This window comes from Tyto alba, unplaced genomic scaffold (assembly GCF_018691265.1).
Source record: "Tyto alba isolate M040663 unplaced genomic scaffold, T.alba_DEE_v4.0 Super-Scaffold_11, whole genome shotgun sequence".
NCBI classification, from domain to species: Eukaryota; Metazoa; Chordata; class Aves; order Strigiformes; family Tytonidae; genus Tyto; species Tyto alba.
In genome coordinates, this window is record NW_024881273.1 from 9031006 (window position 1) to 9050295 (window position 19290).

Here is a 19290-nt window from a genome sequence, read left to right on the forward strand (position 1 = left end):
GGTAATTCCTCGCGGCAGCCTCTGCCAAGCTTGCTCCTTCCTTTATCTGTGCTGGGAGCTGGAACTGGATGTGCTTTTGTCCAGCTGGGTTCAGGAAAACGAAAGTCAAAATGCCACTGCAGTTCCCTGGCCGCTTTGCCTGGAGGGGAACGAGCCCTGTCCTCCCTGCTGGCCCTCTCGTGGGTGATGCTCTGCAGCCAAGGTGTGGAGAGGGACCTTGTCTCCCTTCCCATCGTGGTTCCAGGGGAACCTGAACTCATGCTGTGGGCCTTTCTGGAGCAGACACACCATGCAGGCTGCAGGTCACGGTCTGTGATAGCCGGTCGCTCTTCCCGAACAGGAGGGAACTGAATTTGGGTCTCCCACAAAGCGGGTGATTGATGAAGCTGTGGGACCAGTGACTAAGAGGACCTGACTTGCTTCCCATTGCTTATATTGCAAAAGGAAAAACAAACACAGAAAAAGAGGTGGTGGAAGGAGAAATATTTTGGCTCATTTTGTGCTAGTATTTTTTTTTTTTTTTTTTTTTTTTTAGTTTTGATTCGGCTGCCAAACTGCCAAAGCAGTTCTTTGCAGAGATCCGTTTAAAACTTGATGGGCAGCTGTGGAGCTGTCAGCACTCCTGCCTGTGCGTGCTGCTGGCTCTGGAGCTGTGCTGGAGGCTGCAGAGCTGGGGCTGGCCCTTGGTTTCCCCGTGCCTGGGTTGCCCAAGCCCCTCACCAGTCAGGAGAGGTGCCCTGAGTCGGGGATGTGTGTGCCGGGATGCTGTAATCCCAGCTCCCAGGGTGCTTCCACTGTAAATCGGGATCGGGTGGGTTGTAGAACTACCAGAAAGCTGCAGAAGACGGCTGGCAGGCATGCAACCCCAATGTCAATAGATATTTGTCAAGCCTGGTGGTTATCTCTTCTTGCTGGTGCTCATTAGTCTGTGCTGGGAAGGTCCCTGTTAAATACAGCTGTAGTGCTTCCTCGCAACCTGGGAGGAGGTTTCTGTTGTAAATGCCAGCAGACCGTGTGCTGATGTCGGCGTTTTGTCTTGCTTGGCACCAAGTGTCCTCCCTGTGCTGAGCAGCAAACCTCCCTTGGGCTTGGCTACAGATCTCTCGGAGCTTCTCCCAGCCTTTTTCCTGGTAGAGCTGTAGGAGGTTAACAGCACCCTGTGCAACATGTTATTTACTGTTGTTGCCTTTCTTGCCTAGAAATCCCAAGGCACATTGTAGCCCCTTGCTGCTAATATATGGGGAAATAGCAGACAGAAGCCAAAAAACAAAACTCGAGCTCGTCCTGCAGATCAGAAGCAGTACTGGGGGTCAGACTCAAAAGTCCTGATTTCCAGGGCTGCTAAGAATACCGCCTTTTAGCGTCATGGAGAAAACTGATCCTCAGTTTTGTGTTTTGTCCCTGCAGAGATGTCGGGGACCGTGGCTGACATTTCGCTGGTGCACTGGAAGCAGCAGTGGCTGGAGAACGGCACCCTGTACTTCCACGTCTCCATGAGCAGCGCCGAGCAGCTCTCCCGGGCCACCCCCCCCAGCCTCCAGGAGCCTTCGGAGATAGTGGAGGAGCAGATGCACATTCTTCATATCTCGGTCATGGTGAGTCAAAGCTGCCAATGGCATCAGAGGGGACAGAGGACCCTCTTGGAGGGGACGGTGGCTGGCAGCCAGTTCGTGATGGGAGTGTGGTGATAAGGAGCAGGGTGGCAAGTCTGGGTTGCAGATGTCTGTGTCCCTTCTCAGTTGGGCCTCCAGAGAGGGAGAGATGTGTTTGAATGGGCCAGAAAAAAAGTGGTTGGTCTTTTAATAAAATAAAACAGCAGACTGTAGGGAAGATGCTGTTGGGAGGGTGACAAGGGAGCTTGTGATTCCTCCTGCCTCTATTAGAAACTGGCAAGGTGTGCTAAGTGGAGTATTTCTCCTTGGTCTTGCATTTGGGCATGTGCAAAGGCAAGATTTTGCGCTCAGTCATTTTTTTCTGAAGCTTTCTGAAACTGAATTTTATCTATCAAGCGGATATGGTCTGTAGCAGGATCCTTCTCTTGTAAAGGACAAGCCTGACCTAAAAGTGAGACGATGATCCAGATGCTTTAAATATCTCCATCTCAAGTGTTTATGTGATCTTTTATTAACAGATCGTGTCTGTGCTCTGTTGCCTTTTAAAATGCTTACTTCAGCATCTTATGATGTGGTTCCCTGTGTATTTGGATCTGGTCCATCATTCCTACGTGCTTTACAGCTCTATCTGTAAAATGGGACTAAATGTACTCTCCCTTAACTCCCATTGGGATAAACTATCCCATCAAGAAAAGAAGTTGGGTTTGCAGATCCTGTGCATATGCATGTCATCTATTTGCCCAAATAAAGTCTTCTATAGGATTGAGGATCCCATTGGAGCAACCCTCTGCAAAAGGTGATTCTGTTCATCTCTTGGAACCTGTGTGTCATCTCCACAGCTTCTGTCCTTCATTTTGGAAGGAGGAGCAAAGGCAGTGGCTGCACAAAGCCTTTATTTTTCCATTTGAACAAGTGGCTATTTGGCTTTTACAACTTAAATCTGTTTTTTTGAGTGTCTCGGCCCTTTTTAGATTGGGCACTGAGTGCCTGGGAGCACGGAGAGAGGCTTTGCGTTAAGGCTGTTGGGCAAGATAAGAGGCAGTATGATAGCAGGATGGCAGAAGGGAAAGGAATTGGGGACTGCAGCTTACTGGGTTGGGTAGGAAACATTTCTTATGTCCTGCTAAAAATGTCAGTGTGATGGAGTTTTGAGGGGAAAAAAGATAAAACTGGTGTACTTAGAAAATGAGCCTGAAAAAATAAGTGGGAGCCAGAGCAAGGAATGAAGACAGCAAAACCCAAGTCTGTGGTGTGAAAAGCTCGGTCCCTGGTTTGAGTGTGGGATTGCCTGGCTACTGTGGGCAAACCTGAGCCACGGAGGAGGCCTGTGGCTGCGGGGGGACACTGGCACTGGAGCCTGGGGATTACTGCAACTGCTTGAAATGCAGATTTTCTTTAGTAGGGAGAGATTCAGTCCTGGTCCTCAGACCTTGCTGAAGCTGATCTTTGTAAAAAACATAATGGTTGTAATGAATCGATGCTTTGGAGAGAGAAACGAGATTCTTTGATAAATTCCTGCCCAGAACCTTCATTTGCTGTACCTCAGAGTGCAAGAGCAGCGGTGCTGGTGGGCTGGAGCTCGAGGCATCACCATGCATATCGCAGAAGAAATGCTTTTGCATTCTAGTCCTGGGTTAGCTGGTGAATATATGCTTTGCCACCTCTCACTGAAGCCGGTAGCATGGGGAGCACCCGTGGCTTCGTTGTGAGAGTTACCTCGTGCCTTGAGTCTCCTCTGCCCTGCTGCAGAAGCAAGGGAGAGGTGGGAGAAACAGATGTTCTTCCTGCACAGAATGAGCCATAATTTCACTTTCAGTAAAAATCCTGATGCTTGTTGCAATGGCAGCCGAGGTCTCAGTCAGGGGTGTGGGTCTGGGATGGGGTCTGGGCCCTGTGTGTGTTGCTGGGGAGGCAGAAGCCCTGCGTGTTTCTTCCCTGGGTCAGGATTGCAGCACAGACTTGAAACTTTGCCAGTTCTTTTAGAAGATTCATTAACTTTTTGAGTGAATCGAGCCAAGTTTTGAGTTACTAACAGAAGATAAATGTGTGTTTTGTTGGGTTTTTTTCCCCCTCAAGCCCACATGGAGTTCTGTAGTTAAAGTAAAATGGGGCAAAAGTCTTTGTTTCTCGGGTGAAATATTTCATCGGAGTCCCCGAGCTCTGTTCAGGCTGCTTTCCCACGCCTTTATTTTCCTTCCTGACCCCAGCTAAATCGCACCCCAGAGATCCCCCATCACTTTTGCCTCTCTGGCTGTGCTGTATCCCGGTGTGGGGGCCTGCGTGGGACCCCCCCTCCTGCCCTCCCCTGTGCCCACCGTGTCCGTGTTGTTTCTTCAGCCTTAAGATTCAATTGGACGTCCTTGTGTCCTCCTTTCCATTTTCTCAAATACTTTTCCTTCTGCTTTCTGCCATCAAGCCCTATGTCTCCTGCGTGCTCTCTGTAGACTAACACACCCTTCCCACTACACGGGAGGAGTTTCAGCCCACCCCAGCGCTGTGTGCCCCGTTCATCAGCCCGGCATCTCACTACGGAGGACAGGAGGAGACACGGGAAAGTGCTTCCTTCCATCTCCTTTAAGTGGCTGTAACACTTACTTTTACCTGTCTCCTCATCCTCCGTCTGAATTATAGAAAGCTGGGGAAGATTTGCCTGGGGGATCTCGCTAATCCCGAGTTTAGGGAGTACTCGGGCAAAGCTTTATTGGGCAGCAAGACATCTCCAAGCTGAGCTTTCTCTGACAGGAACGTTATTTTGGATTTGTGTAGATGTTTATGACTTGGCTGGTTGCTCCTGCTCTGCCTCAAAAGCCAAGACCCTCTCTGCACTGTGTGGGGGGTTCCAGGGGGGGTGTAAATCCTGATTTTTACTCTGCCTTCCAGTGATTCTGGCTGTTGCTGCGTGGCTTTCTGGTTTGGGGTGGGTTTGCTTCCAGTGCAGCAGGAAAGGGGCCATCGGAGTCCATGACCCACTATCTGCCCCCACAAAAGCCTTAGGCAACTGTGACCCGTCTTCACACCTCCCTTGCCAAGCTCAAGGGCATCTTTGACAGAAAAATAATACTTGATTTTTATTTTTTTTTTCCTTTCCTCATTGTTTTTTCTTAATCTCTCCCCAGTGAGACATAACATTAATTACTACAGTTAGAGGGAATTCAGTCTCCATTACTGTCTGCCACCTCTTTCCTCTTGGCTTGAACATCTGAAATTTGTCTCCCAAATGAAAAGAACAGAGAAAGGGGAAAAAACAAATACACAACTGCTAGATTTTATTTATTTACCTTTATTTTTTTACTCAGTGTCAAGTAGAAAGAAATCAATATTTTTGTCATTATGCCTGTTGTGTTTTTTCCCCATAATCTTAGCTGTCATTTGGGTTTAATTGTGTTGTTTCCTCTTGTGTGGAAGTAAATCTTATCTGTTTTGGATTAAAATTCAATGAAGGTCACAGCAGCTCGAAAACTTACCAGGCTGCAGCAATTAATGTTCATTTGGCTTTGATAAATTGGAATGTTCCCCACAATAGGACTGGAGTGGATTTCAGAAGCAATAATTCTTCCATTAACTCAATGATTCCCCGTGTGATGGAGCATCTTGTCACTGCTCTGTTTGTCATCTGTCACTTCAAGGATCTGGGCATATGCCTGATATGATTTATCATGATTATTGGGGCTGCTTGTGTCAAAACATTTTAAACCACTAATTATTTCAGCCTTGTAAATTGCTGAATTTAACAAAACATGAGATACTTATTTTTGTGGTTTTCCCCACCTTCTTGTGTCCCTGTTTAATTATTGCTTTGTGTCGTGGTAAATTCAGACCCAGGGCCATGACCAGCAGCACCCGCTGTAGCCGGGGGCTTATTTGCCGGGCTCTGGCGGGGGGGTGGAGGGGTGGGATGGGCACGTTTTGTCTCTGCCCACCTCACGGACCCACCTCACGGACCTTTGGTGTGGCCATTGCACCCACCGGCACCTCCCAGCCCCGCGGGTTCCCCGCATGCAGCTCTGGGGAGAGGCTGCGAAGCCGCATCCCGTCCCGCTGGCGAAGGGATTGGGGTTTCCTTCTTTAATCCTGTGGGAGCGATGCCGGTGAGAGCCCTGGCCGCGGGAGGTCAGAGCCGGGGCCGTGCCTGTGCGGGCGAGCGGTGCGCTGCCTCGGCTCCGTCCCCAGCAGAAATTGGGTGGGATTTTTTGAGAACGATAATGAGCAAAAACCTTCTTTCATCTTCTACTGTAGCCCCGCAAAGGAGCATTTCAGTGTCTGGACTAAAAGGTGACTAGACCTCATCAGGCTGCTTTTTTATATTATTATTTTTTATTTTTAAAGCCTACTTTCTCTTGGCTGTTACTGGCAGTCGACAAGTTAGCTACTGGTTTCTAGGTCTCCCAGTGGATTTTTTTTTTTTTTAGCTCTTACTTAGACAAGTTTCCTTTTTCCTTCTTGTTCTTATCCATCCCGATGTTTCTGTAATGATCAGCTGTTGGTACCATGCTCCCAGCCTTTGAGCTGGGCATAAAGTGTGCTCTTAAATGCTTCCCTCCAACTTAGCCCCTAAGTGGGGCTGGGGGGATTTGGGGGGGACCCGACTCACCGTGCAGGGGGGGCCCGGCGAGCGCGGCTCCTCCTGGCTGCCTCAGCCTGGAGCAGCTCTCTTGTTTCTTAAGCACTGCAGGAATATCCAAGAGCAAGGGAGGTTTAAGGAGCTGCTGTTGTCTCCTTTCTGAAGCTGCCATCACCCAACGGGGGCCATGACAAGTGCATATGTTTGCTGTTTTGTTTTGTTTTGGGTTTTTTGTTGTTGTTGTTTTTGTTTGTTTGTTTGTTTTTCTGTCATCTGTGACCCATATTTCCACTCTCCCTCCCTCCGTGCTCCACTGCCCGTGTTTCCTCCGGGAGCCTGCGTCCCGTTAGGCTCCCAGCTTTCGGCTTGGCCACACAAGGCACCGTGCGTGGGTGGCACCGTGCTTGTCGCTGGGGTGCGATGGCAGCCGTACCCTGGCGGGATGAGCCCCTCGGTGCCTCGGCCGCCCTGAACACAGCACCCGTCCAGTGTGTTGGAGAGGATGGTGAGGTCTTCTCCAAGCAGCAGGGCAAGCCCAATTGCCTTTCTATCTGTGCCAGCAAGGATTGTTCTCCTTCCCACAGACCGATATAATGTCATACCAGTGCAACTGGGCTTATCCCAGCATGCACGGGAGGGGAGAGGAGGCTGAAACCCTTTGCAGAGATGGGGCAATTCCCATTCCCCTCAGCAAGCAGCTCTGAGGGATTGCTCCAGGTCCCCCAGGCTTCGGATACATCCACGTGCGGGCTCCTTCAGCTCTGGTGTTCCCCTCTGCTTGGCCATCATTTGAGTGGTGCTTCGTTTCCCTGCCCAACAGTATTTTGTCCTCTTTGGTGCAAAACCTCCCAAGAGATTTACTTTGCCCCCGAGCATGTGCTCGCAGTTTGCATGGTGGTGTGTCCTGCGGGATGGCTGGCTGCTCCAGTGGAGCCCAGTGCTCCAGCAGATCCAAAATGTTGTTTGAGCCTTCCTCTGGCTCCTTGCAGTGCGTCTTCCTGATGGCAGCACTGGAGCTCCTGTCAGCCAGCTCAACTGGGGGGGTGGAAAATAAATGGTGTAACATGAGTAATGAGGTAGTGAAGAAGGCACAACATCTGTGTCATCATTTCTGCACCAGGAGGTCAACCAGATTCATAAAACATGCACTTCCAGCTTGTGATATGTTTAGGAATTAATTAAGGTAGGGAGAGAATTGCTGCTGCTGCAGATTTCCTTATCTGAAAGGTATTAAAAAGCTAAATTGATCTCCAATGAGCTGTTTTTATTAATAAAACAAAAAAGAAAAGCCCTGCAACCCCAGGAGTTGGGTTCAGTGTGTCTCTGTGTGAGAATCACATCCCTGCTCCTCATGTGTGGGGAGAGGAGGTGCCCACCCCCACGTGCCGGTGGCCTGAGCATCCCCAGATCCCGGGGAGGCGGATGGGAGCTACAGGCTCTGTGCTGATGACAGACCAAGCACCTTGCCCGGGGCTGTGTCCCATCAGCAGTGTCCCCCCCCACCCCAGTCTGATGAAGCTGGCCCCAAGCTCTTCCCTGAGCTGCTCTGGGGTGGCCAAGGGGGCTGGTGGGACCTTTGCTGGGTTTAGTGGCCCAAGGCGGTGGGGTAGAGCGCTTGCAGACTCTGTTGATTTGAGGACTGGAGCTCAGCACAGCTGGAAGCTGAACTTCATCCTGATAACTTTCACCTGCCCTGTGCTCTTCATTCCCATCTCCAAGGTCTCTGAAGTCATTCATGGGCACTTAAACTGGTGCTGGGGGGCGAATCTAGAAGCAAACCTCCCTGTCCTGTCACCCTGATGCTGTCTGTGGCGTTTGCCCTTTCCCAGGGTGTGGACATTCTTCGGCTTCAAGTTTCATTTTCCATAATGTGCCATTAACCAACTTTTTGTAGGCTGGGAGAAGCAGCCTCTTTCATTCGCCCTCCCCCTCTTCTCTGTTCTCCTCCTCCTTTGCAGAGACAATATAAAACAGGGGCTAAATGTAGTTAATGATGCACTCTTATATTAAGGGAATTCGGTTTAGGGGATTTGTCTTTCAAGTGTTACTTTTGATACAATGACACCTGTTATGTTAATACTTTTTTCCCTAACCCCTCTCTGTTTTCTACCTTAGCTACTATGAATACATTAGACACTTTATACTTTCTATCTAGCAGATTTTTTTTTTTCCCCCCACTGTGTTAAAATATGTAACTGGAGTCCTTGATTTGCATCTCTGGTAGAGCAAGGCTGAATAAATACTGTTAGTTCATCGAAACTGAGCAGCAAACTAACTTTCTTGTGTCATCCCCAGAGCAATCAAAGTTGGTGCTGGGGGAAAAGCAGCCACAGGAAGCATTTGGGAGGGATTTTCTTTTTGCAGATGGCATTGAATGCGTGGGAGGGAGCTGCAGCCTTAGAAAATTCCCAACCTCAATGTGCTGAGAAAAGCGGATGGAGGGAAAAAAGTAAGAGCTCGCTCTGGAAAGGTGGCTGGTATAGTCCGGGGATGCTATAGCTGGAACAGGGAAGCTGAAGTGGTGAGGGGATGGAGGAAAAAAAAAAACGCAGAAGGAAGGTTTTGGAAATGGGGTGAGGAGCATCGGAGCAGCGTTAGCTCACGGCTCAAGGTGGGACACGCAGCAAGGCGCCGTGTCTGCCTTCGCCCCCGTGGCAGGTCCCGCCGTGCTGCTGGCGGCAGCGAGCCGTGTATTTTTATCGCGCGGTGCGCTGGGCTGCGCGGGGAGTTTGCCGATTTCAGATTCTTGTCTTGAACTTGTTCCCTTCCTTCCTCCTCCTCGCTCTTCCCCTTCCCACCATCTGTCTGGGAGAAATACTTGTACATCTACAGCGCTGCGGGGCGTAGCTGGTAGCTTGACCTTTTCTCGGTGCTTTTTCTGTCAGCCTGGGCACAGCAGATGGAAAAGCCAGGCTTTGGTGGGGTAGCTCTGCCTTAGCTCCTGGTTTGCAGAGAGGTCGGAGAGGAAGGAGCATCCCTGTCTTGCGAGGGTCAGGTCTTGACAAGCTGCTGGGCTCCTGGAGAGAGCAATTCCATGTGGGAGCTCCATGCTAATGCTGTGTGTAAAGTGCTGGGAGTATTTGATCAGTACCTTTGAAACATTGACGTAAACACAGAAATGCTTTGCAGCTACCAGCCTAGATCTAATCGCTTTAAACTGCCAGGCTCAAAGCTGCATATGGCATTAAAATTGTCACGAAACGTTAATCCAGTAAAACTCCTGTGGATGCTGACTCCTCTGGGAGGTGTGGTGGTGGCTGGGGGTGGATGGCCCCGGGCTGCAAGGGAATTACTTATGATGGAGAGTGTTTTCCCGGGCTGCAGACCTCGCACTGCCTGCCTCGGGGTGCTCCTCGGCTGGGTGACGGGGGTGCTGGCAGGGTGTAGGGTGCTGTCCCCTTGCCGGTGAGGCTGTGCTGTGCTGGGGCACGACGGGTGTCCCCCGGCACAGTCCTTGCCTCCCTGCAGGACTAGCATCACCTCCGGCTTGCTGCGGGGACAACGTGGGCTCTGACCCCGGGCTCGCAGGCAGCAGGTGCTGGGGGATGCTTCTTGCCCTGGGTTTTGCTTTTTCGGCTGCAAGGGGGAGCCTGTGGCTTTGAAGGCTGGATTGGCCTTCAGAGAAGGAGTGAAATATCATACTTTTTCCTTCAAACCTTGTGTTGTCTGCAGATCTTGCTTCTGTCGGTAGTTATTCTTGTTTGAATGCAAGTTAGAAATGTTTGCCTCAGTTAAAATGTTGTTGGTATCAGGCATTGGCTCATGTAAAGGTGAACTGTGATGAACCTGATGCAGAATAGCTTAAAGGTGTTTGTGAAAGAATTTACGTTAGAGCTCTACAAAAGGCTCTGTTTTCATTTGATTGGTAAATCCCAAAGATGGGAGCAACTGTTAATGACAGGATGAAATGCAGTATCATATTTGTCCCCAGAAATACGATGTTTGCTTTCAGTTTGGGCTTTTTTTTTCCCATTTAAAAATAAATCGGACTTGGTTTCACAAGGCAGCGTTATACTGCAAAAAGGCAGAGCGCTTTTTGTTCGGGAAAGTGTCAGAATGAAATGTTTCTACTCTTCAACACTTTCCATATAGTCCCCAAAACCACTTACACTTTAGTTTCAGCTGATGTGAAACTGTCTCAGGAGATAAACCTTCCCTTGAAAAATCTTGCCAAGCTCATCGTGGAGTAACTGTGCCTAAACCAGAAGAGATGTGGAGCCGTGGGGGAAGGCGCTGTGGGTCTGATGATCACCCACCATGTGTCTCCAGCTTCTGCAGCACCTGGCCCTGGTGAAGGGGATGCTCAGATACCCACCAGCATGAAGTAGGGGGAAGAAGTTCATGCATATGTGATTTTCTCTGATCATCATAAGGCTGCTAATATAGCGGAGGACTTTTTTTTTATTTAATGTGTGTGTCTGGATCTTGCTGCTGTAGGAAGTTGGGCAACATTCCCACCGGCTTAATTGGGAGCAACATCAGGCCAAGTGTGGTTATTTTTACCTGTCGCTGCTCCCACTCCGCCTCCTCCCTCCCGCCTCCATCCCCCCGGACGAGAGGGAGCGAGCTCCATCTCAGCCTTCAAAAGGTCTCTGCCAGCTCCGAGCAGCAGCTTTGCGTTCATGATGAGCAGCAAAGGAAAAGGAGGAAAAAAAAAAAAAAAAAAAAAAAGTAATTGTGCTTATTTTTAAAATCCAATTATCTAAAACTGCAGGAAAATAATTATTTTTTGCAGGGAACTGTTCGGACTGGCTGGGATTTGCCCTGGGTGGGAGGTCCCCAGGGCCAGGCTGGATTTGTTATGGCAGCGGCTGGAGAGGGAGCGAGCGGGAGCGGCAGCCCCAGCTCTGCTGGGAAATGCTCAGCTTTTAGGGGTTTGGCACTTTATTTGTTGTGTTGCTCTTTATCCAACAGGGAAACTAGTTGTTTTCCCTTCTAGCTTCCTTCTTTCTAGCTCCTCAGGGCAGATGAGCCTGTTTGTTTTTTTTTTTTTTTTTTTTTTATTTTTTTGGATGGGGAGGTGAGAAATCTGCCTGCAGCAGGGTGGTAGCAAAGCCGGCTGATGCTTTAGCAATGTCAGGTATCTCTGTTTCTTTTCCCACAGGCATATCTGGTTAGGAACTCATTGCCAGCCCCCCATTAGACAAGCTTGAGCTCTCCTGCTGTCCTGGGAATGGTTTTTCTCATTGCACCGAACTCATGAACTCTGTGTGAGACCAAGGTGGTGACAGCAGCGATTGCCGGGGGAGCAGAGAGCTGCCCCAGTGTTGAATTTACTGCTGCTTTTGCAAACGTTGGGGCGTTTTGGGAGCACCGTTCCGCAGAGGTCTGCGCTGAGGGGTGGGTTTGGTAAGGCAGCAGTAAAGGGACGGGCACCCTGTGTGGATGCTGCGAGCTGCAGTGGCATGGCAGCCGTCAGCAGCGTGAAATTGCAGTGAGGGGAGCGACTGGAGGGAGGGCACTGGTTAATGCCCCAAAGGGAGCCTCTCGCTACGATTAAGCTGCAGGTTTTGCTTGGCCTCTCCTGGAGATCCATCATTATTCACACCAGCGCCGGGCCTGTCAGGCTCCCTCTGCCGCAGAAATGAATGATTTGAACTCGCCGACCAGCTCGCGCGTCGGGATGCGGCTCGGCAGGCCAGGGCTCTGCGGGGTGACGGCGGAGCGGGGGGACCGGGGACCCGATCCCACGCTGCATCCTGGGGGTGGTGAGGGGAGGGGAGGCTTCTCCCGCCACCCTTCCTCGTGGCGGGGGCTCGGGGGTGGGTGGCTGTTAGCCACTGTCCCTTTCGGGACCCTGCGGGTTCAGGCACATCTGCAACCCCCTTGGGAAACGGTCCTTCAGCTGTGTGCAGCCTCCCGCGGTTGGGAGATGGGGGGGGGGGGATGAATCTCGGGGTGCCGGTTTCGCAGAGCGCGGCGGGGATGGAGCCGGGCGGGGTTAGGTACGGAAGAGGCTCCTTTACAAACTGCAAACGAAAGCAGTGATGGCTGCAAGGCTCGTAGAAACGAACAGAAATGAGACGACAGCACCAGGTAGGTCGACCTATCGCTTGAATTAGTGCCGAGGATTCCTCTCGCCCCGCGGCATCCAGGTACCAAGCTGTGAGCTGCCTCTGGGCTGTGTGGCTGAGGATCCAGTTACTGAGGAAGGTTTGTGCCCTTGGGTGAGGTTACGGGAGGGGATGTGGATGTGGCCACACGCTCTCTGGTTGGGGAAGTGTGTAAGCTGCCAGTGGAAGCTTTTCTGCCCACCTTGTGTGTTCCCTGTGAGGGGGGGCTGGTGCTGTCACTGCCTGCAGCTCCCAGAGCCGGGGGGTGACACAGCCAGCTTGTCACTGGTCCTGTTTCGCACCAGACATCTCGAGGATCAGTTGCCTGGGCATACTGGTTGGGACTGGGCACGATGGTTGGGCTGATAGATCTTAACTCCCTCTTTGAGGACTAACTTGACTTTGTCTCAAGGCGTCCTCGTGCAGGTTTGGGGCCGCCCTTTCCCAGACCCAGCTGGGATGCTTGTGGCTTGTGCTGGGATGAATGTTGCAGCACTAGCTGTGGTGTGGAGCCACTTTCAGTTTTCTCCTCTCTGTGTACTTGAACCACCTCTGCCGCACAGCCCAGCTCATCCTCCGGTTGTCCGGGGGCCGAGGGGAGGAGGAGGAGTCAGCCAGGTTGTTCTTGTAGCTGCTGCTTAGTCCTGGGAACTGGGGAATAACCTTGCCAAGTCAGAAGAGTGAAGTGACCTGGTTCTTCTCCCCGCTCCACCCTGTGCTCCTCGGGAGGGAGGAATGAGCTGGGCTGTTTGCTGGCCTGTGTTTCCCCTGCCCGCCGCCACGGCAGGGAGCTGGGGGTTTGTGTGAGCATTTCAGCAGCCTGCGTGTGGTCTGCAGGGATGGCTGGGGCTGGCGTTACGCAGAGACACAGATCCAGAGGTTTTTTTTTTTTTTTTTTTTCAACCAGGCTGCTGCTACCTTTGCATACTGACTGCTTTGGATTTGGCTACCACAGTCTCTGTATACCCCCTCAGACTCCTCTCTAGCTGCTGGCCCCAGCACCCCGCAGCACTGCCAGGCAGAGCCTTCCCTGAGGGATCTGAGCATGAGCTTGGTGGTGTGGCAGTGCCCTTCCCCAGCCGAGATGGGGTGGGATAAAACATTGACCTTGGCAGCTGCAGACCCTTGGAGGGCATGCGTGCACCCCGCTGGCCTTGGCTGCGTGGCTGGTACCGCATGGTAGTCCTGGGTAGAGATGACCCATGTTGGCTTTGGGACACTTGTCCTCCACAGGGCCCTATAATACAAAAATTCTGGCTTTATGAACCAGGCAGATTTTTGTGGAGGGAGCACTGTGTAGATGCGAACGGGCTGCTCTGCTCCCCGGGCTGGCTCGAGCTCTCCAGGCCTTGCACGGGGTAGCAGAACCTGTAGAGGTGCGTTGTGCTCAGCTTGCCAACAGGATGCACAACGACGGGAAGAGCGGCTTTAACGATAAAGTCATGTACTGTGTATCTTTGTGCCAGCCACGCTTTTAAAGCGATCACACTTCACCTGACCGTGCCTTGCTGGGTGTCTCTGCCGGCATACAATCTCTCGCCACGTGCCCTTTCCACGCTGGGGTGCTTTCCCATCGCCTGTTCTGCTGCTGGGGGTGGGGGCTAAATGTCCCTCCTTGGGTAAAGCCACCCTGTTCGGTAGCGGGTGCTGCCCTGCAGCTGGGGACAGAGCTGTCACCCGGGCCGGGGGGTGTCTGCGTGTGTGCGCTGCGCTCAGGTCGTTCCTGGGCTGGATGTTTCTCAGGGTTGGTCTCTTTCCTTTCTTCCTTGAAAAAAAGACCATTAAACATTGGATTCACCCTTTCCTTCCCTGGGAAGCCACTGCTCCCGGCTGCGATGCTCCGGCCGCAGAGCGATTTTCCCCCTGTTCCCTCTGGGTGCTGGCGAGCCCCATGCCTGCTGCAGCATCCTCAGCAGAGCGGCCACCTCCGTGGGGATGCTGTGCATGCCAGGGAGGAGAGAGGAGGCTTCCTACCACCCTGCCTTTTTTGGGTCATAACATTTTGAGGCAAAATTCCCTCTATTTCACCCCTGTGCACTCAAGCCTGTCAGGAGAGCTGTGCACCCAGCAGCGTTTACCTCTGTGGGCTCACTGGGGTGGGTGCAGTGCCTCCTCGGGAGGTGGTGGTCCTGCTTTTGGGGGCTCCATACAGCAGCGTGGGGTGCAGGGGGGGCTGTGCAAAATGCAGCCGTTCCCTCCTGCCTGTGGAGGAGGCAGCGGGAGCCCCGCTTTGCCCGTGCTGGCCGGAGGATGTGGGGGGGGCGATGGCTTTGCCCTGGCCACTGAGCAAAGTGGTGGCCCCAGGTTGTGCCCTGTGCCCGCTCACCTCCTGCCACAGCTCCATCCCCTCAGCTCGGCTATGCTTCCCTTAGAAAAACGAGTAGTGTGAGTTTTTTATTTCCTTTTTAAATGGCCATTTTTACCTTTTTTTTTTTTTTTTCTATGCTCTTCCTCCTTGGCATGCAGGTCAGCGGGGGGAGGGAGCCTTCAGCCAAGCTCTCCATCACATGTCCCTTGTTTTTTGTGTGTTATTTTTTCCCCACCGCTGCCCTTGCCAAGGGAAGGACATTGTATAGCCGCTGAGACTGGCAGGGGCTGTAATGCTGCCTGCCAATAGCCTCGACGTCTGAAAAGGCTTAGGAAATCCAAGCTCTAAATTAGCTCCCAAATCTTCTTCTTCCCTTTCTGTGGTTCGAGCACCCTGCAGAGCAAGCCCGAGCTCCTTTTTTGTCGCTGGTCTCCCCAGGGAGCTGCTGGCTTTGCAGCAGGGCTGGGGAGGGGGGCTTTGCCTGGAGAGTGCAGCACAACAGTCCCATGGGACTATCAGGAAGCTCCTCAGCATGGTGTGGCTCAAGGCAAGCTGGTGGGAGACAAGTTTCTGGCATCCCTCCTCCTAACCTTTGCCGCCCTGTCCCCCTGCCCAGCTCCTTCCTCGGATAACTGCTTCGCAGTGCTCACTCGGCAAGTGTGCTGGGGCTCTCGGATGAGGTGCTGGAGAGAGCAGGAGGGGGGAAGCACGGAGCTGAGGGCTGGCTGCCAAAAGCCTCCCCGGGGAGGCTTGCCCTGAGGATGCTGCCGAGAGCGGCCAAGGTCATGGCATCACCGGCAGCACACACGGCCGGGACATCTGGGGCCAGCTAAAGCTGGAGGAGGGGAGCAGGAGGATGCTGGCCGGCTGCCTCTTAGAGAAGGGGACAACCTGGGCCGTGTCCAGCTGCTCCCCGCCTCAGCACCTCATTTCTGCCCTTGCCAGGTCAGTTGGTGAAGGCAGCGGCTGCTTCTGCTGCGCTGTGAGATGGGAGCGGGCCGCGGCTCCGCGTCCCTGCACTCTGCCTTAGCAGGGGGGCTGCGGGGCATCTTTTTTCCCAGGGCCCTGGGTGAGAGGTGGTTTTGCAGCAGCCGAGGCTGGGGAGCAGCTTTGCTCGGCAGTGCTGCTGCGTTTCGGCACGGCTGTGTCACGGGGCGTCATCGTTTGCTTCTGCTTTCTCCTCTCTTGAGAGAGAAGCGGAAAGGGCTCCGCTTTGCAGTCTCTCCTGGAAGTTCAGGCTTCAGCTCTGCCAATGCCTGGTGCTTCAGCACCCTCACTGGCACTCCAGCCTTCACCACCGAATACAAATTGTTCTTTAAATGTCTCCAACAGCTCTCTGTAGGTAGCTTTTGGCTCTCGGGTGCTGCAAACAGAGCACAGGCATCACATCTGATACACTCTCCTAACCCCAAACCATCCCAGAAAGGGTTCCTGCACCTTTTGCTTTGGGGTCTGGGTGTCCCGCCTGGCTTTGCCTGTGGGGGTGAGGAAGGTGATCCTCCCCCTTAGGGCTGAGCATCGCCAGGGCATGCTGCTGCGGCTCAGCGAGGGAGGCGGCGAGGCCGGGCTGCTGCCGCGAGCATCGCTCCTCCTCGGGGCCCTCGGAGGTGGCACGTGGGTGGGAGAGAGTACGAGCCCTGCAGAGCAGCCTCGGGCGTTGAAGTCTGCCTGCTTCATCCTAGCCGTGGGTACCTTGGGAAACAGCAGAGGAAAGTTCCACTTCTGCAGGCATGTAACTTGGTTTTCATATTTTTTTTTTTCTTAAAGACTCTGTCAAGCTCCTGCTCTCTCCCCCCCTCCCCATGCTATGCAGCCAGCTCTGAAGCAGAAGCGATATTTTCTGCCAATGCAATGATTAGCCTTTCTGCTAATGACCCAAGAACAGTGTCCAAAATAAATGAGCCCAACCTGCTCATCTTATTAGCCAAATGATTGCGAAGAAAGAGGAAATATCTGCAAAAACCGCTTAGGCAGCTGGAATTTGGAAGCGTGGTGGAGTCATTGCTCGAAGTATGGAGTGGAGCCGTATGTCTTCAAAAAGCTGGTGCTCTCCTGGGGCGGGGGAGCCTCTGTGTTACCGGGGGGTGGATCTGCTCTCCCTCTGCTCTCCCTTTTGCGAGGTGACGCAGCGGGGTCGGAGCTGTACCTGTCGCTGGGCTCTGCTGGTTCCCAGGACTGAGAAGCTGGAGACGGGCAGATATTTCTCCTCCTGTCTTCCTTGTCTGGTTTGTGGCCTCCCACATGTTTTAGATGACAGGCAGCAGCACTGGGATGTTGATGAGGAGAGCAGCTAATGCGGTTACCGGTACTAAGTCATTCTTCAGGAGTTGTTCTTATGTCCTTCAGGCTCTTCCCGGTGCACTTGGCAAGGTCATGGAGCATCCTTTTTTCACAAGGGGAGGGATAAGGAGCAAAAAAAAGAAGAGGTGTAGAGGCACAGGGAGAGTTTTGAAGGGAGGGGAGATGAAACGGGATCCTTGGCAATCCCTCTTGTAGATCATGGTGATGCTCAAGTAAAATGAGAGCTCACCTTGGAAAGTTTTCAGTCTTTGTGTAGATGCAGGAGATAAATGGGGCTGGGCCCAGGAGAAGGGGTACATCATGAGGAGGGGTGAATATGTGGAGAAGCTGGAGGGCTGGGTGTGACAACCCCCCTGATTTTGGAAACAGCTTGACCTTCTCTGTGGGGCGAACTCGATTTGAAGGGTGGATTGTGTCCCAGATTGCTACTCGTGCGTCTCGGTAGGTCTCTCACCAGCTAAGGGGCCTGGCCCTGCGAGAGGCTCTGTGGGGGTGACAGCCCTGGGGGCTGAGGCTCGAGGCTGAGCCGAGCCCTGGATGTGTAACCCTGTAGCCTTGAAGCTGTATCACAACAGAGGATGCACTAGAGTCTCACATCTTGTTTAACAGAAGAGAGAAACGCCCTCGTTCCTCTTACCCCCTTGAGCGAGGGCAGCTGGAAACCTGTCTCATGATGTACAAAGCCCTAAAAATTGCTGAGGGAGGAGGAGGTCGTCCTCCTTCCAGCGCCCGGCGTGCGCCCCGTGTGCTTCCCTGGCCGTCTCGGTCGCGCAGCGGTGCGAGCTCTTGGGGGCTGGCCCCGGGGTCCCACCAGCCCCTCGGCATCGCGGGGCTGGGCGTCCCGCCGGGACACCTCGGCAGGGCAATACGCTGAGCTGACGTATGAGCAAAAGCTCTTCATGCTGATTATATGTCTCTTAATGTGCATATGTGTGTGTATATGAAATATAAATTACATATAGATATGTGTATATATATTTTTTTACTGAGCTGAAGAGTGTAATGTACAGGAACAGGAAGCACAACTCCATTTTTTAATTTAGCTAGTTCTTTGCTCTTTTCCATTTTATACAGACCTAAATCGTGCCTTGTATGTCTGTCTTCCTTTCTTAATTGGTGGGGGAATTGCTAATTGTATGTTTTCATTCTGAGAAGTTTCATATTTAAACAATTATCTGTGCTGGAAAATATCTTGACAGTGCAAATATTGAAAACTCAAACATGAAGTGGATAAGCAAATGACCCTTGCTATCTCTGCACTCATCAGTGTCTTTCATTGCACTGAAGCTCCCTGGAAAGCTGCCTTTGGTCCCTGGGGTTTGGAGGTTGTCGAGACACAGACACGGGTGTGAATGGAAGTTTCACCTGCACGCCCCAGGCTGCACAAGTGTAGCCGTGCTAATTTTTCATTGTCATTTTTTTAAACAAGTTTTTCAGGTTAATGCTCAAGTGGGTTGGCTTTGGAAGGTGCGGTGTTTTGTGACTGCAGGGTGTTTTTTGTTTTGGTTTGTTTTTTTTGAGTGGGGGAGTTGCTTTTTCAGTACCTCAAACCTTCCAGTGACAATGGCATCAGTTGGGATAATCCAGGGGATACTGCCCTTCTCCAGGGTTTTGCAGGATCAGGATTACTTTTCCCTAAAATCTCCAGAGTGGAAGGGATTTGGAGAGGTCATTAAATCCCTCTCTCTGGCTTTGGGCAGGATCAATAACCCTTTGTCACTGGTGATGGATGTTTCTCTGTCCTGTTCTGCAAGACTTCCCTGCCCGCAGCAGATTTGGGGTCGGACTGCGGCTGACCCAGGGAGGAGCAGCCTTACAAAACCCCACCTAAAGACTCCAGCACACTGCCTTCAGCCCAACCTTGCAACAGCCTCGTATTTCAAACAACTTTTACAATGTTTGGACTGATTTAAATAAGCAGGTGCTTTAAAGTGATTGATGGAAATCCTTTTCCTGTAAATGTTTTTGCTCTGAGGATTTAGCTTCAAGTATCTCGCTCCTGGGAGCGAGCAGGAATGCAGGCTGGCATCCTCCCATTGCCGCGGCGTTGCCTGCGGCTCCTCGGTCAGGGGTTGCAGACACACGTGCATGCGGAGGACTTAACCACCGCTGCTGCTTTTTGTGAGGAACGGTCTAAATGCTTTTCTTTTTTCAAGTTCTCCACTGAAAAATGGGACGTGCCCGCTCTCTACGTAGCTACGTCCGTTCCTCTTGCTGCAGCAGCGGGTCGCTACAGGGACCTGGACATTTGGCCCCTGTGGCAGGAGTGGTGGAGAGCTGCGGCCATTGCCCAGGCCCTCGCTTCGGGGTTTTCATTCCCTAGGGCTCCTTTTTCATCTGTGCAAGACATGTTCAGCATCAGGTTTTAAAACAGACCCCCCCCCCTTCCAGCTTGTGCGAGGGCCCCTGGTCTGAGATAAGTAACTGAGCCGCGCTTCTGCAGTTCCCAGCACA

The 19290-nt window shown here is 52.2% G+C and overlaps 1 protein-coding gene across 5 annotated transcripts in view; it reads left to right on the top strand.

The window, feature by feature from the left end:
* Positions 1 to 19290, top strand: part of ASTN2 (astrotactin 2) — a 360791-nt gene that overhangs the window by 55375 nt on the left and 286126 nt on the right. For all 5 annotated transcript variants that reach the window (XM_033011918.2, XM_042786505.1, XM_042786506.1 and 2 more), the window contains exon 2: positions 1408 to 1595. In XM_033011918.2, coding sequence (XP_032867809.2) covers positions 1408 to 1595 — 188 coding nt within the window. The remainder of the gene's footprint in view (positions 1 to 1407; positions 1596 to 19290) is intronic.